Genomic DNA, 18,554 nt, shown 5'->3' on the forward strand with positions numbered 1-18,554 from the left:
TATATATATATAAATTTGAATTTCTAGTTAAATATGTCAACATCAAAAAGTAAATAAAACTAAATAAACCTTCAAGTTTAATTTTTTTTCCTTTTAAATTTTGAAAAATTGAAAATTTTAAACAAAGTTTTCATATTTATTTAAAATCTATTCAGTTTTATTTTCAATTTCAAATGATTTTTAAAATTTGATTGGACGAGATTTAAATTCAAACAAGATTCTGCGACCCGATTGGTTAATTTAAATTTGTGTCATTTAAGAAACCATATTATAATAATAAGAATTCCTTCAAACCTCTATCGCTTTTCTCATTCCATTAACTTTTTTTTTTTTTTTTCGTTTAATTAACTAAATTTTCTCGTTTCAGTAATTTTACACAAAAAGGAATTTCTACATGACTTTGCAATAACAAAGAAAATATTTGCTTCTGCTAAAAACAAACTTGTGTATGAGTGTGTTTTATTAATTTTAATATTTTTCTTGCCTGCTTCTCCACTATCGATTCCTTGAATATTTCTCACTCTACATACGGTTGTTTTTATTCTACCATTTATTGGATTACACGATAAAGTTATCTGTATTTCTCCCCTGATTGTCGGTGTCTGAAAAAAATAAATAAATTAAATAAATAATCAAAATAAAAACTGAACGAAAAGAAAATAAATTTTTATATAAATAGTAATAATTATTTTATTTTATTTTTTTCTGTATGAACCTGTAAAGCAGAACTCTCTAAATCCCTCCAAATTAGCATGTTGCTACTCAAATCAACTTTATCCAATGGAATCATCACGTGACCCAAAGTGTGTCGTACTTTCCTTTTATCTACGTCATAGATTGAAAAACGTAACGTTCGATTACATAAATCACTTTCTTCCACCTGAAACGTAAATTGCATAACATATGCGGCTGTCAAGATTTAAAAAACGTTAATTAAAAATAGAATATTAAATAATTTAATTATTTTCTCACCTTAAAGGTAAATTTTTCGTTAAATTTTGGACTTAAAGTTCTTTTTCGTACTTTCGATTGTAAATAATTTTCTTCGTCGGGTAATAAATAAATTCTCACATAAGGGTCGCGTGAAGTGTTATTCAAACCCCTGCCTATAACACAGAAAGAAATTCATTTTCGTAAAGTGCTTCCATCTGTTGTAAGTATTGTTAAATAAATTCTAAGTAAAAATATTAAAAAGAAAATTAAATTATTAATTTATTTCATTCAAATTAAAATTAATTGAATTTTAGAATAATAATAAAATGTTAAAATTAATGTAGTTTTTAAAATTTTGATTTATTTTCAATTTATAAAAATCTTATTTTTTAAAACTTTAAAAAATATATAATTTTTTAATTATTCAAATTAAACTTTTTGATAGTTATTTGATTTAATTTTTTTTAATTTTAATTAATTTTCATGCAATATGTGAAGAAATACTTTATTTCTTCTATTTCATATTTTTTTTAGAAAAATAAAAATTGTAAACAGAAAAAATTATTTAAATTAATAATAATATTTATTAAAAGAATTCTAAAATTACTTTAATAGTTTTAATAAAACATTTTTATTTACAGAAATTCTGATATTAACACATTTGAATTTATAAACCTAATTGACACACATCACATTTGTATCACGCGAGCAAATAACAGCTGTTAATATAAAACAAAATTTTGCAATATAAAAATAATAAATAAAACAGATTCTGTCTGANTATATATATATAAATTTGAATTTCTAGTTAAATATGTCAACATCAAAAAGTAAATAAAACTAAATAAACCTTCAAGTTTAATTTTTTTTCCTTTTAAATTTTGAAAAATTGAAAATTTTAAACAAAGTTTTCATATTTATTTAAAATCTATTCAGTTTTATTTTCAATTTCAAATGATTTTTAAAATTTGATTGGACGAGATTTAAATTCAAACAAGATTCTGCGACCCGATTGGTTAATTTAAATTTGTGTCATTTAAGAAACCATATTATAATAATAAGAATTCCTTCAAACCTCTATCGCTTTTCTCATTCCATTAACTTTTTTTTTTTTTTTTCGTTTAATTAACTAAATTTTCTCGTTTCAGTAATTTTACACAAAAAGGAATTTCTACATGACTTTGCAATAACAAAGAAAATATTTGCTTCTGCTAAAAACAAACTTGTGTATGAGTGTGTTTTATTAATTTTAATATTTTTCTTGCCTGCTTCTCCACTATCGATTCCTTGAATATTTCTCACTCTACATACGGTTGTTTTTATTCTACCATTTATTGGATTACACGATAAAGTTATCTGTATTTCTCCCCTGATTGTCGGTGTCTGAAAAAAATAAATAAATTAAATAAATAATCAAAATAAAAACTGAACGAAAAGAAAATAAATTTTTATATAAATAGTAATAATTATTTTATTTTATTTTTTTCTGTATGAACCTGTAAAGCAGAACTCTCTAAATCCCTCCAAATTAGCATGTTGCTACTCAAATCAACTTTATCCAATGGAATCATCACGTGACCCAAAGTGTGTCGTACTTTCCTTTTATCTACGTCATAGATTGAAAAACGTAACGTTCGATTACATAAATCACTTTCTTCCACCTGAAACGTAAATTGCATAACATATGCGGCTGTCAAGATTTAAAAAACGTTAATTAAAAATAGAATATTAAATAATTTAATTATTTTCTCACCTTAAAGGTAAATTTTTCGTTAAATTTTGGACTTAAAGTTCTTTTTCGTACTTTCGATTGTAAATAATTTTCTTCGTCGGGTAATAAATAAATTCTCACATAAGGGTCGCGTGAAGTGTTATTCAAACCCCTGCCTATAACACAGAAAGAAATTCATTTTCGTAAAGTGCTTCCATCTGTTGTAAGTATTGTTAAATAAATTCTAAGTAAAAATATTAAAAAGAAAATTAAATTATTAATTTATTTCATTCAAATTAAAATTAATTGAATTTTAGAATAATAATAAAATGTTAAAATTAATGTAGTTTTTAAAATTTTGATTTATTTTCAATTTATAAAAATCTTATTTTTTAAAACTTTAAAAAATATATAATTTTTTAATTATTCAAATTAAACTTTTTGATAGTTATTTGATTTAATTTTTTTTAATTTTAATTAATTTTCATGCAATATGTGAAGAAATACTTTATTTCTTCTATTTCATATTTTTTTTAGAAAAATAAAAATTGTAAACAGAAAAAATTATTTAAATTAATAATAATATTTATTAAAAGAATTCTAAAATTACTTTAATAGTTTTAATAAAACATTTTTATTTACAGAAATTCTGATATTAACACATTTGAATTTATAAACCTAATTGACACACATCACATTTGTATCACGCGAGCAAATAACAGCTGTTAATATAAAACAAAATTTTGCAATATAAAAATAATAAATAAAACAGATTCTGTCTGATATTGAAAAATCCTTGAGACTATATTCTACACCAAATATTGCTTTTATAGAAAAATACATCCTATTTAACTTACCAGACAAATGCTTGGCTTTAACTAGATTTACATCTAACTCTTGAGCATCAGATCTATAATAGAGACTAAACCAAAGTCTGCCATTCATTCCAGTTGGTATAGTTGTATCTTCATCGTCAGATTCTCTGTTTTTAGAAGGTATTTTAAAAATATATTTTATACAGAACGCTAATATAATTGATAAATGCCATCCTGACAGCATACCTGTACAAATCCGGCTGAACAGTTCCTAAAAATGTTGGAGGATAGGTTGTAGAATTGAACGAATGCCAACGAGTTAATGTAGGATGACAAGGCTGCACACATTCGGAATTCATTTTATAAGGTATGGCTGCCTCTGTAGAGAATGATCTAGCTAAAATCTGATAAGACAAGGATTGATCAGCATCATCACCTGATGAACTGTAAGCCGAAGATAATCTGTAGAAAAATAAGACGGAAATATTAAATATTATTAAAGAAAAAACAAAAAAAAAATCAACAATTTAGACTGTTTAATTTATTTAGAAAAGATTATATCAAATTAAACGTTTCTTATTAAATATTAAAATAGTGATGTGATGTATCCTGTTTCTTTTTATTTGCGTAGACGTGAACTCCATCATTCAAGGCTACTGGATCGTNAATTTTTTTTTTTTTTTTTCATTTTTCTTGTAAAATCCAAGATAAAAGGTAAAATGTCCTTGTCAATATTTTCAATTTCACAAGGTGTTCTAAATGACACCCCATACTACCTGACAGTACACAAGTCAACTCAAAACCTTCCTCAACCATCCTAAGCTGATCAGCCATTATCTATGTAGAAGTGTCAATTTACATGTCATAAATCTGCAACATTTTCAACTCCTTTTCAATAAACCCTGTCCTCTATGTAGCCCTAATAAAAAAAAATCTAATGGTGTTAAATCAGGAAATTAGCAAAGCCATAGATATGGACCTCCTTAACTAATCCACATTCATGGAAAAATGGCATGTATCACTAACTGGAAGATCCAATGGGCAAGGATTTTCTAAACACCCAATATACATTATTACTAAAATTTACTGATTAAGTGAAAAGACAAAAAAAAAATGATGAAATGATTCTCTCTCAAAATATTTGATAATTTTATATAAATTTAAACGTTTCTTATTAAATATTAAAATAGTGATGTGATGTATCCTGTTTCTTTTTATTTGCGTAGACGTGAACTCCATCATTCAAGGCTACTGGATCGTTCTTGTCCACCTACGCTTCTGTCTAGGAAATGCCATAGTAACCGTTCTATAACATGCTCTTCCTGGTAAAATCATCTCTTGCTGAAAGATACTTTATTAAAGGTCAGCTATTTCGCCAACACAAGACATTAAATTAATTCCTACAGGTGGTAAAATCCTATTTTAATACGTATAACATAGTCCATTCCTTTATCACTTTAAATGGTTTCCTGCTGTTTAAAGCATGTTTCGTCTTAGAGATATTGATTTGTGTAGATTAAATTTAAACCATAAAATTAGAATATCTACAGTAGACGATAGCAATTTGAAAACAATTATTAAGACGAAACAATCATTTAAATATCATATTTTATATTTAAAAATAGCGATTTTATTCATATATTTTTAAATAATAATTTTTTTAAAAAAATATATATCTCATTTGAGCTGAAAATTAAAATACCTTTTCTTTTTCAAATCTGCTTCCGTATCAGATTCATNAAAAACAAAAAAAAAATCAACAATTTAGACTGTTTAATTTATTTAGAAAAGATTATATCAAATTAAACGTTTCTTATTAAATATTAAAATAGTGATGTGATGTATCCTGTTTCTTTTTATTTGCGTAGACGTGAACTCCATCATTCAAGGCTACTGGATCGTTCTTGTCCACCTACGCTTCTGTCTAGGAAATGCCATAGTAACCGTTCTATAACATGCTCTTCCTGGTAAAATCATCTCTTGCTGAAAGATACTTTATTAAAGGTCAGCTATTTCGCCAACACAAGACATTAAATTAATTCCTACAGGTGGTAAAATCCTATTTTAATACGTATAACATAGTCCATTCCTTTATCACTTTAAATGGTTTCCTGCTGTTTAAAGCATGTTTCGTCTTAGAGATATTGATTTGTGTAGATTAAATTTAAACCATAAAATTAGAATATCTACAGTAGACGATAGCAATTTGAAAACAATTATTAAGACGAAACAATCATTTAAATATCATATTTTATATTTAAAAATAGCAATTTTATTCATATATTTTTAAATAATAATTTAAAAATATATATATATCTCATTTGAGCTGAAAATTAAAATACCTTTTCTTTTTCAAATCTGCTTCCGTGTCAGATTCATTAGACTGTGTTTTAAAAGTACGTTTCCTCAAATATAAGATAAGAACTATTAAAAGGATAATCCCAATCGCTGCTGACAAACATCCTCCTATGATAATCCAGATATATTTTCCTAAAGTTAAACATAATCATTTTTAATATATTAAAATACACAAAATTCCATTAATGATATAGAAAAGAAAAATAAAATACTAATCGGTTTGTGTCCTAGTTTTAAAATCAAATTTAAACATGTATACAGTTACGGAAAAAGCTTTTAAAATAATGTCAACAACAGATTTAAAATATTCTTTAAAAAAAATAAAATAAATAAGTATTAAGCTGGTGAATGACCTTTACACCTATATCAAACAGAAGAAAAGAACTACACTTATATGGCCTACTTTCTATGTTTACATCCAACTGCATAAAGAATGAATTCCAGCAAATCCTTAGGAAATAAGTAAATTTCTTTTTTTACTTATTAGATCTATTGAAAACATCTTTTTAAGGATTGAATTAGGGAGTAATCAGTTTCTGATTTCTCTCTTGAATAATGTCCTACATATTCCTTTTCTTCGTTTTTCAATTAACCACACGACTTAAGGAATTTTTCCTCATGCAGAGAAATTATCTCGATATCTTGATCTCGAACAATAAATTAACATTATTAATAGATTTAAGTTGTTAACTTTCAAAAATTAAAACTAACTAAATATTTTTAAAACGAGTCCTTTAATTAATGAAATTTTAAATTAAATATTCGAACTCCTTAAAAGTCGTTAGACGAATCAATTAATTATAGATCTAACTTCAAAAGACACTTAAGTCGTTAAAATTAGATTTTATAATTCGTTAATTTAATNCTATGTTATGGAAAGTTTTTAAATAAGTATACATTTGATATAATTTTAAAATACAAATTTTATATATAATAATTACCAATTCCAATTTCAGTTTTTCGTCTTCTTGAAGATTTGCCAAAAAATCCGCCAAATGGGGACAGTCAAATTCAGTTCTCAATCTATGTTCAATTGCAATAATACCTTCAGAAATTCGTTTGAATTCTTGAGTAACTTCGTGAACGAGATGACGGAAACGAATAAAATCATAATGTGGTGCAGTACCCAAATATATCTTATGTCCTCTACATAGATGCAAGAAAAAAAACATTTTGAAGCATTTTTCATAAAATAAATTATTACATATTTATTTCATCAAAATAAAAATACTATAAAAGGAAATAACATTAAATATTTACATAATATAAACAAATGTTACTGTAATTAACTACAAAACTCGTGGGTTATTTGCAGTAATTACAGTATTTATTGTCTGTAGTTAAGTCAATTTGAATGTATGTGCAGGTTATGCAGTGATGCAGATTATCTGCCAATTTTAACTTACAATTATTAATTCAAACAGGTTTTCCTTTGTCTAAACCTATCAAGATTATTTTTAGAAATCAAGAAAAAAAATTCTAAGCACCACAGACATGTATAAATATGCTTCATCTTTTGTTCTCTCCCCCTTTATTTTTTCTAGATGTCAATTTACATTTTTATTGATATAACTAAACATTCCCATTTAAAACTTTATCTTGAAAGCTGATAAGTTTGTGATAATTGTCCTCTCTGTATAACAACTCTCAAAGAAATTATTTGTATACAATAAAATTGACAGTTTCTATATTAATTTTTTACAGCAAATAGGAACTAAAACTTGACTCTCAAACTCGTGTCATTAAATTTTTTCAAGGTTTATTTAGCATTTATTATATTATTTGATAAACAATACAGAAAGGAAACAAAACAATAAAAAAAATTGTGTCATTTAGTGGTCCTGTTGTGTTTTTCATACCTATTGCACTTTAGCAATTACATATCAAATATTCCATTTCTCTTAGACCTAATTTATAATTACATTTATAATGAACTGCTAAAGCAAATAAAACAGAAGAAATGTGCAGAATGGAATGTTTGAGATGATTTAGATACAGTTTAAAAGGTGTCATGTTTTCAACAGCCACTGCAGAACAGATATAACTGGTCTGCAGATTGTACATAGGTGTATTTATAAAATCAAGAATCTACTCAAATGAATACTCAAATAACATTTTAGTACGTTATTAATTACAGTTTAATAGTCATTAATTAAATATTTTATTTAATAATTTATTCTATTTAAAAATAATTTTGAAAAATTTTTTATCTTAATTTCTAAACTCTCAAAGTATTTTGGGCATATTTATATATATATAAAACATGAATTATTCAATAGCCAAATAAATGAATACTGAACTAGCATTCAAGCCAAACTAAATATAGTGGACACCATTTAAATGTTTCACATTTATACATTGACCTCAAATCATCTCTACTCCTTTCAATAGGTGACATACTGTAGTTCATCATATATGCATCTAAGTTGATTATGGAGTTTCATTTATGGGTTGTTTCCTTTGTGACAAAGATAACAGTTATCCAATATTATATGTAAAAGACACAATCAGAATTTCTAGAACACATTCTAGATATTATTCTTGTACCATTCTCTTCACATTCCCAAATTAAATGACATAAAATTAAACCTAATAGGTGCATTCTCTCTTAGAGAGGAGGATTAGCAGTAAATTACTGGCTAATGGCATGAAGCAATCACAATATAAGGGAAGTCTACATATTTGTAGTATAACAACAAAAAGAGTTTAAAATAAACATTAAAACAAACAAATTAATGCTGTAATATGAGTTTTTCATAAAAAGTTTTGTTTTGCCATCTTTTGCTTCATCTTGACTTACATTTTGATTACACGTCTTTTTAGACCAGTGTTTCTCAACGGAGGGCGATATTGCACCCATGTGGGCTTTTTTCCATGTTGAAGGGGCGATTAGTAACAATTTATATTTTGGGGAGGCAAAAAACAATTTTCTGGGCAATATAGTAAAACATTATATTAAGAATACTTAGATATTTTATTCGTTATATCTTACAATAATTAAACAAATAACATTATACTAATCACTAGTCTATTCAATGCAGTACAAATTTAGCGTTAGCCTTGTCCCTAGGAATCAGAATTTTGTAGTGAAGGGGGCGATACTACGTAACGGTTTTATTGAAGGGTGCGATGATTTGTTAGAGGTTGAGAAACACTGTTTTAGACTGATCCCTCGAGACAGTATTCCACTGTATTTGGTTGTATTTAATCAATAATGTAACAGAATAATTTCACTTACTCGTCAAATAAACGATAGGTAAATACACGTTCTTCTTGAAAATCATAGAAATTTTTGAGTAATGTCATCAGATCTACTTCTCCCTAAAAATATGAAATTTTTAATTTAAGTCAAAATTAGTATTGTTTCATTTGAAATTTTACATATATTTAAAATCTAAATATTAGAACAATTAATCAATGTAACTATAAAGTATAGGTAACAAAGTAAAATCAATAATACATAACTACTGAGAAATGCAATGCTGAATAGTAAAACATTCCAAAAATACCTTAAAAATTTACTTTAATCTCTAATAAAACCATCATTTGTTTTGTAAGTCATGAAGATGATCAGTTAAATATGGCCAAAAACATTAAAGATTAATGCAATTTTTAAGGTATTTTTGGAGTGTTTTACTAATTAACAATACACAACAAAAGTGTCACCATTTTCACCAATATATTTTTACCATAGTTGCCTTTGATAGTTGATATATTTATTACAGTATTAAGTCTGTACACCTCTGATGAATAGAAGTTAATCCCTATCATCATCAGCTATATTTATACTACTGTTTCATTTGATGTCTCTATTACAAAAATGAAAGAGGTCCTGATAACTGCACTTTCAAGATAGTGAATATAAGCTTTTAAAAAGGTAAAATTTAGACATTTTGATTGTTCTCTGTCTTTTCTAACAGTACATAGTCTTGTTTATCATGCCTGGAAAACCTATTTATACTTATCAGGAAATTCCACTTCATAAGTGCTTTATGGCTTTCTGTAAAACTTTAATTTTAAAACTTGGCTGTAAATTTGAGATACAAATTTAGAGTTAGTGTGTCAGACCACTGGCCTTTCCAAAGAAGGATATTTGTCCAGAGCAGGGAGAAAGCACTAAAAAATCAGAACATGGTTTCAAGACTTAGAGTCCTGGTCATCAACAACATAGGCCTAGTGAGACATGTAGCTCTGTCCAGTTCATATCAAGGTCATCACAAAAGTCAAAACCTTAGTAAACAAAGAAAACCTAATGTTGCTCCAAAATTAGCTGGAAACTGATCACAAAGCACAAGAAAGCTCTATGAGAACCACCTCACTGGGTGGAGGAGCAAATATGTGGTCACAGTTTGATGAAGGCTGGATCTATCCTAGTTACACCAATGGAGACAAAAAATCTGTTGTTAAAAAAGGAGAGAATGTTATGAGTAAATGGATTGAGAACAAGGAAAATTTAAAAAAAAAATCATTTTGGTGCTTGGAGATTTGACCAGATATGGACCACTTCCTCTCTTCAGAGTTTTATCAAATGCCAAGATCAATGCAGAGGTTTAGATTGAAAGCATTCTGAACCAATTGTTGAGGTCTGTTCCAACTGTATCCTGGTGAGCTAAACAGTGTTTTACTATCACAATAAAACCACCTCCCATACAACATTTTTTCCAATATGCTCATGAGAAAGAAATTCAAGATTACATTTATTATCAACAAAATAAATTATAGTAAAGTCCCTTGACACAAGCCCCTTGGACTTTTTTGGGTTTGGCTACCTAAAATAGTAACTGTTTCTGAATAAAGCCCACACTATGGAAGTTCTACAGAAAGCCATAAATAAATCTCCAATAAATTATCACCTTTTGAACTATACTTCCACTCCAGTCCAAGGAATTGTGAGTAGAAAGCCATAAAGCACATATGGAGTGGATTTTCCTGATAAGTGCAAACAAGTTTTTCAGACATGAAAAACAAGACTATGTACTGTTAATCAAAGATGTAGAGAACATACAGAGCAACTGCAGGTAATTCACATACAAAAAGTAGGCATTTAGTACCCATCACTTGAGTCAAAGGTAAATACCCTCTGTACAAATGATTTTATTATTAAAAAACTCATCCTAAAGTAACTTTAAAATGATTATTATACTATGGAATGAATTATATATATATATCACTTTATATTCATATATATCAATTTTTTAAATTTACAGAATATTTGTCGTTAGTGATTTATTGTTAATAGTTATTCTTCAAAATAAATCTTCAAATATTAAGAAGATATTACCACCAGTTATTTCCACTACAACTAAAATCAATATATTTTGTTCAAATATCAGAGGTTCATAGTAAATAAATTAAATTTTTTAACAAAATTTGTTTCTAGTTTAGAAAATTAATCATTAACTAAACATAGGATACTTTACAACTGATCATAATTTTTTAAACAGATCTATATTATTAGTTTTTAAGATCTAAAACTAATATGTTATAATGTGACATTATACACAGTTGAGCACACATATATAGAGATTGGCTATTACAAATTATCAGTCAATATGAAGCTTTCTTCATCCCTGTAAATCTCCTGTATTAAACCTTTGTTAAAATGTTTGGATGTTGCAAAGTATTATGTAATAGTATATTGGATATAACAAATATTTGCACTCATTGATATGCAGTTGTGAAGAAAATAGATTAAAGGACAAGGGACAGCCAATCTTATCAGTTAAACTTGATCATCACAAATTCTTCTGAGAAAGGAATTTAAGTCTTCCAACTAAAAATTAAATCATTCTTCTCTGGTAATCCAGTCGGATGGAGGTCTAATCAGCTGATTAGAAGAACATTGTTTTGAAGTCTGACCATTCCTATCAAGACCATATCCCTGTGAAAAACTCTAATCCCAACAGTTGTATTGATCAACTTCAAACAATAAATCAAAGGAGGCAGATGTGATCACCTTGCTCAAAATTAAGTTTATTTTTTGTCTTCTTGAGAAGAGACAATGTCTGAGTCTGGACAAAACCTCTGTGGTCAAGCACCCTGCAACCAGTAGGGTGTTTTGACCGCAATGTCCGAGGAAATCAGAAATAAATGCATAATTATTACAAAAAAGCATCACTGTAATGAAGTTTTATTCAGTTTCCTTCATATTTGTTATATATGGGCACACTAATACAGTGTAAATTGATATTTAATGTTATAATGATTCATATGTTATATATAAATAAAATGGTGTCTAATGCTTCTTTAATCTAATAGACTACACATTTCTGTAATGCATATTTGATTTAGGATTTTGGCCTTGACCCTTACTTTTTATTAATTTTTTTTATCAAAAAGGTTTTTTTTAATAAGCAATAACATAACATTCACTTCTCTTGCTTTCTATTATATACAGCAGTCAACTTTAATTACACTATCTTTTCATGATAATATATTCATATAAACTTCACAACTTACTTTTAATGCCCATGTAGGAAATATTTTATTAATTCATAGACATACCAAAAAAATTTGATGTGTTAAAGTTTATATAAAAAAATTCATAAAAGTTCTCAAAGTGATTTCTCAGCACTATTTACATTGGTTTGTTTTGGAAGCACATGTGTTCTTCAATGTAAAACAACTCATTTTTTTTGATCACTCAAAAAAATTAGTGGCTATTTTAAAATTAAACATTAATTCCATTACAACAATGCTTGGGAAACAATTGTTAACTATTAATGCTGAATAAAAAATTAAAATTAAGCAAGTAGATAAAACTACTGAACACTAGGTTCACGAATTAACACTTGGCCAATGGGCTGGCTACAAACTTTTCCAGATGATCTCGTGTCTAAATCTGGTCCAGTGGGCCTATTCTGAATTGTATCGTTAAGCTAACGAACACAATAAAAACCAGTTTCTATCGGAACCACTTCATTGGCATTTAATCAATTGTGAAAATGTTATTCTGTGACATCAGTTTCATTTTCAGTTCCAATAGCCATGGTGCAATAACTAAGCTTTTCTTATCGATCATTCCATGGGGCCTTTAGGAACCTAACAAAAGTAAAAAGAACCTGGTAGCTTTAGGTACAAACATGATATAACTTCATCAGTTGGAGAGAGAAAAAAAATTAGCATTTGACATTGCAAATCAGTTTTGTCTTTGAGATAATACTTTTCAGCTTAATGATATTGATTCAGAAGACAAAGTTTTTTAAAGCATATTACTATTACATTTATGCAACAAATTACAAGAAAAGTAGAGCCGAAGTGTTTTGACTAATATCTTAAACTGATAAGTTGTATTCCCTTCTTTGATGACATTTTAACACAAAAAAAAATTTGGTTAACACTGGTGCATAACAATACTGCGAGATTGGAGTCGTGAGACTCTGCTCACTTATCTAGGATGGCTATAAAATGTGAGAACTCATGGTGAGGAAATGGAAAAAAGACCCAAACTCCTTACACCCAATATGATATCCAGGGGTTTTGAGATCCCAGCTCACTACACAGGATGGTTTATAAGTAAATAAAATTAAAAGGCCAAGTGAATCTTACCATTCACTCACCTATAGTCATATCCTGACACCAGTTAGAATAATTATTTTACTTCACATTCTAACTCACAATAAAAGAAGTAATAATAACTTGATCAGAGTGGTAAATCTAAGTGATAAAATAGAGTGGCAAATCCGAGTAGTTAGGAGGGGATGTTGATGCAGAAATGGAAGTAGGCTGAATAAAGGAAATAATTATATAATATACGACAAAAATACAATAATAAAAAATGAATACATTTCTATATATCCCATCTACACGTAAACAACAGATATAATGGCTTTATAAGTCTCCAATAAGGAACAAAATATATGCATCAATGAACAATTTTTAAATCAAACTATTCCTAACAAGAGAGCTTACACTGATTATAGTTACCTGGGGAGGTAGTGAGAGAACCTTTATCTCGGAAGCAACATCTTGCTTCGTTCTTCTTTAATGGATTAAAAAAAAAAAAAAGCATTGAAGAATATAAGGTAGGAACATACTCAGAGGACGTAACTATTCTCAGTAGCTAGTAACATGTTGGACTATGACTAAAAGCAAGTAAAAAATAAACTCCACCCTTTTATAACAAATTTGTGGACCAATGGGATATGTTCCCAATTCGTTCATTCCCTACTAAACTTTCAGTTTAGAAGGAACTCCAACTTAGAGATGTTAAACATTGATAAAATTTCATCCTTTTTCTCAAGTGAATAAAATATTTTTTAAACTAACTTCTTTTTAAACTTTAACATGTTCCCCAAATTCCCAGTTCTCACAATACTAAAAACACATGCTTCGCTTGGAAAACGGCAGGTTGCAGTCACGTGACAAAAAGACAATGGTGATTGTCTAGGTTAAAGCATAACAGATATTGCTAGCATGGAACCCAGACACAACTCAACTGATTACCTGTAGCAAAACCTACTTAATGTCAAACAGAAAATAGTAATTTGTCTAAGATTTGCTAACTGCCTATCACTAAGGAAACTTATTGAATGCCCCATGTATCACTTTCGTTGAGTTATCGGAAGAACTCAGAATAGGTCTCCAGTCCTAAAGAAAGCCCTCACAGGAGGCACTTTCTTGGAGATTGCCCGCATGCCGCATTGCCTTATTCCATCAATCTAATCCTAAAAAATATAAGCAAACTCACCCAGAAATCAAGAAAAACCACAAAACTATTTATATTCACAACTAATACATTACAGATTCCATCCCAATAATTCTGTCCCAGTTTCTGGTCACAATAATTTCCCAAGTAATAAAATATTGATTGCAAAAAATAAGTTATTATTTTATGTAAAAGTAGTCAGAGTAAAATACTGGTAAAATTCAATAGATGATGTATATGAGCCATGTTAAAGTTTCCAAATATAAGAAAATTAGAGTGCAACATTGCAGTTTGCTACATTAATAAGAAATTTAATATGATACCTCTTACTAAAATAGAGTTCAGTAAATAAACTTGGGTACCGGTATTAATTCTTTTAAGCGCACAGAAAATGACATCATACAACAAAGAATTAACAAACAATTAGTGTGCACTTTCAGAATATCAGAAAAGCAACTATCATTGTTATTCTGAAAAAAATTTTATACATTATTATATATAACATTTGTACCATTTAATTGTCTAAGATAATTCTATTTCCAAAAGTAAAGAAAATTCATAATCTTCATAATGAAATTAGTAATAAATAGGAGCAGTAATATCGGTGTACTGATTGAAAGTAGAGTCTAAATACAGTACACTTAGTGCTGGCAATGGAAGCAACTTTTTTTGTATTTTAAAGGCTGTGAACTGAAAGTTTTTACTAAATGATCCATACATGCACTGATGCATTTAGTTCATATTGTCTTAAGTCTTCAACTTATCTTAAGTGTGCTGATAGATGTCTTGTTCAGTGCAGCCTGCCAATCATTCATGATGTTGACTCAGGAACATTTTCCAAAAATGTATGCTTAATGATTATAAATTGGATTTAATTAAGGCAATTGTTCAAACTATTTTCAAGAAACTTATTCAGAGTCCATTCAGTCTTTCTATGCAAGTATTTTTGCAATTTAGAGAGTTTGATATGGCAAGATCACTCAAATACAAAGCCCTGTAATCACAGAACAAATTGTATCAAGATCATAAGGCTAGATCCACACAATGTTCAAGAACATATTTAGTCCATATGGTTCTTAACCAATATTCCACAAACCTGCCTTGAGTGTTCCATGAAAAAAGGATTTTAAAGTTTCTATTGCAAATTTATTCCTATAAATAATAATTTATGATAATTTAATATTAATGAAGATTTCTGGATGGCCGAAGTAGTAAGACATTGGCCTAGTACTCTAGGGATATAGATCAAAACAGGACAAGGAACTCCTTGGAATTTTTTCATGGAGGTCTGTCCAGAATATCTTTTTCAACTGTCCAATTTATGTCTAGCAATTCCATGTTTACTAACATTGAATTGCTTATCAGTTTTTGAATATATTAATGCTAATGCCCCATGTAATAAAAAATATATGAATGGTGTTCCATGGCCTCAGAAAGATTGAGAACCACTGGTCTAGACATTGGATCAGTAGCAGTGTAAAAGATTAAAATCTTTTACACTGCTAGAGTTTGTATTAGAATACTTTCCCTAACAGACTATTTGTATAGAATAGTGTCACTTTGTCTAAAGATTTGAAAATGAATAATCAAAGCATGTTTAGGAGATTATAACTATTGGATGAACTTTTTTCCAGGTCATATTAACAGGCAAAGTACAAACAGCAGTTTTGGTGTTCCCGGATGACCATTATCTGGAAAGAAAATATTTCAGAAATGTTGGTTGCCAAATAACGGACAGCCAAATTTGGAGATTTTTACCTATTTAAAATCTTAGTTGTAGTTCTTACATTAAAATCTCTCATGTTAATATACAAAAGATTTTAAAGAACAGTGTCCCAAATATAAGCAAGAGGAAGACTTTTGCAAGCAAAACTTTATATATGCCAGCTAAGTCCACTTAAGACCAGTGATCTGTCAGAAACTACAATTCTCTAAAATGAAGATTGCAGTTATATTGCTGGATAAATGTAATTTTTAAATAAATTGAAAATTAATTCAAATAATTTACACAAATTTTAAGCATTGTTCTGATTTTTATTTGTATTGTATAACTTATTTTCAAACAAATGTAACAATTTATAAAATTAAAAACCATTCAATATTTCACTAATTTATCATTAATAATTCATTTAAATAATTATTTAACATTTCTGCAATAACCAAATGATAAAGAATTAGTTTTCAGCAAATAGTAAACTATCATAACATATTGCTATGAAATTATTTTTAAAAAAAGTCTGTCTTCACTTGTTCCTGTTAAGATATTTTAAATAAGGAAATACAATTACATCTATCTCCTTCTTTTGTTGTTGTGCTATTTTTTTCTATTGATATTCTGAATTAAAATGGATAAAATTAATACAAATCACTTGAATTTTCAATTGAAAAACACATAACATATGTTTTTTTCAATTGAACATTGAAAATACTTACATCAGTTAATATGTTTATTTGGTTGGTTAATTTTGTTAATATAGTTAATATGTGGACATTGAAAATATTTACATTATTAGATTCCTGTATTATATCTTTAACAACCAAAGATCCAATATGCAGAGTAATTCTAGAGAAACAATTATTATTCATTAATTACGCGGAAACCTAGATAGAAAGTTGATCTAGAATGAAAAATTAAAGAAAAAAAATGTATATATTGTATATATACATACATACACACAACACATTATATAAGTACAATACACGTAGTGTTATTACTTTATACAGTAGCCTATATAAATCAATGTATTTAGTAGATATTTAAAATAGAATTTATAAAGAAAAAGAAAAAATTAGTACAATTTTTTTTTTGTTATATTATTTTCTACATTACCGAACTAAAAGCCGCATAATGAAATTATTATGTATTATTTTTCCGTCTTACCATACTTTTATTACAGATTTCTCGCTGCAGATCCTTTGACGAGGTAGATGCAGACATTTATTTCTAATTATTGAATGGCGAAGTCACGCTTGTTACATTCACCAGCGTCTAGCAAATGAGGCCTCCAGCAAGACAGGTTTTTAATAATGCCACGACCGAATATCCCAACATGCAATACTTTCCCGCCAGTTCCTTAAAACTACGTCATTTTTATTTTAAAAATAAACAAAATTGACCAATTAGAAATAAAGAATATTATAATAATTATTATTATTTTTTTAAATTTTAATTAATTTTCTATATTTACACTTCTTAAAACTTATTAAAAATTTAATTATTTTATTATTACAATTTCCGATCTTACGACTTTTAAATAAACAATAAAAATAGTATTTCCTAGAAATTAATTATAATTCGTATCGTGTATAGTCTGAAAATCAAGAATTAATTTATAGACTTGTTTTATTATACTGTTACAGTGACTATAATAATAATTAATAATAATAATAATAAAATTTTAGAAAATAATATCATAAATGCTACATTGATTTTATATATATATTGCCTAATAACGCGAACGCCTATATGAATATATGCATTAGCGTTATTATAATTTAAATACTGTATTTGAGTTTAATGTAGTTTTTTGTTGTTGGATTTACGCAAATATCGGTAATTTTAGCTATAATACTGATACAAATTGGTCAATAAGTAAATTGTTCTGAAAAGGAGGACATTACGGGTGTGTTTGAATAGAGGGAAGACATTTTTAATAAAGTCAAAATGGAGGAATACGTCTTCCTTTAAATATCATGGAGTAACCTAAACCAGAGGCAACACTTCAGTTCCGCATCTATACGATTCTATAATGTATTCTATGATATTTTAATTAATATACAATATGTGGTCGGATGGCCAAGCGGTTAAAGTGTCAGCTTATCATCCTGGGGGACCGAAAACGAATCCGGACGAGTAGGAAGACCCAGGAATTTTTCGGGTGTGGTCCGTCTCAGATATGTCGGCCCGTCCCTCATCACGCGGTCGCCCCATTGTGTGGTCCTGGCCGAATTTATGACGAACTCGATTAAAAGAGCCTAGTTATTGCTGGCGGGATGGAAAGAGTCAATCTATATATATCAACATTCAAAGTACAGTGAGACCTCGTTTAGCGCTTCCTCGATTAATTAACGTTGATTCGATATAAAGCGG

General features: G+C 28.0%; 2 protein-coding genes across 2 annotated transcripts in view; both read right to left on the minus strand.

Annotated features, from left to right (window-relative positions):
* The window catches only part of LOC111635142 (synaptotagmin-15-like), an 8,498-nt gene extending 1,906 nt beyond the window's left edge, over positions 1–6,592 (minus strand). Inside the window, exons 1-10 of the mRNA XM_023380002.1 lie at positions 6,221–6,592; positions 5,802–5,949; positions 3,706–3,921; positions 3,502–3,626; positions 2,687–2,820; positions 2,430–2,594; positions 2,064–2,316; positions 973–1,118; positions 716–880; positions 485–602 (exon numbers count right to left, since the gene is read on the minus strand). Coding sequence (XP_023235770.1) covers positions 485–602; positions 716–880; positions 973–1,118; positions 2,064–2,316; positions 2,430–2,594; positions 2,687–2,820; positions 3,502–3,626; positions 3,706–3,921; positions 5,802–5,949; positions 6,221–6,245 — 1,495 coding nt within the window. The 5' untranslated portion in view covers positions 6,246–6,592. The remainder of the gene's footprint in view (positions 1–484; positions 603–715; positions 881–972; positions 1,119–2,063; positions 2,317–2,429; positions 2,595–2,686; positions 2,821–3,501; positions 3,627–3,705; positions 3,922–5,801; positions 5,950–6,220) is intronic.
* Positions 6,593–6,671: 79 nt separating this feature from the next.
* LOC111635143 (uncharacterized protein C19orf60 homolog) lies at positions 6,672–17,525 on the minus strand. The gene is made up of 3 exons (XM_023380003.1): positions 17,346–17,525; positions 9,056–9,138; positions 6,672–6,963 (listed from the first exon to the last, which is right to left on the minus strand). Exons 1-3 carry the CDS (start codon positions 17,400–17,402, stop codon positions 6,672–6,674), a joined length of 432 nt encoding a protein of 143 aa, XP_023235771.1. The 5' UTR covers positions 17,403–17,525.
* Between the last annotated feature and the right edge of the window lie 1,029 nt (positions 17,526–18,554).

Source organism: Centruroides sculpturatus, unplaced genomic scaffold, assembly GCF_000671375.1.
Source record: "Centruroides sculpturatus isolate CEXI.00-Female unplaced genomic scaffold, Cexi_2.0 scaffold986, whole genome shotgun sequence".
NCBI lineage: Eukaryota > Metazoa > Arthropoda > Arachnida > Scorpiones > Buthidae > Centruroides > Centruroides sculpturatus.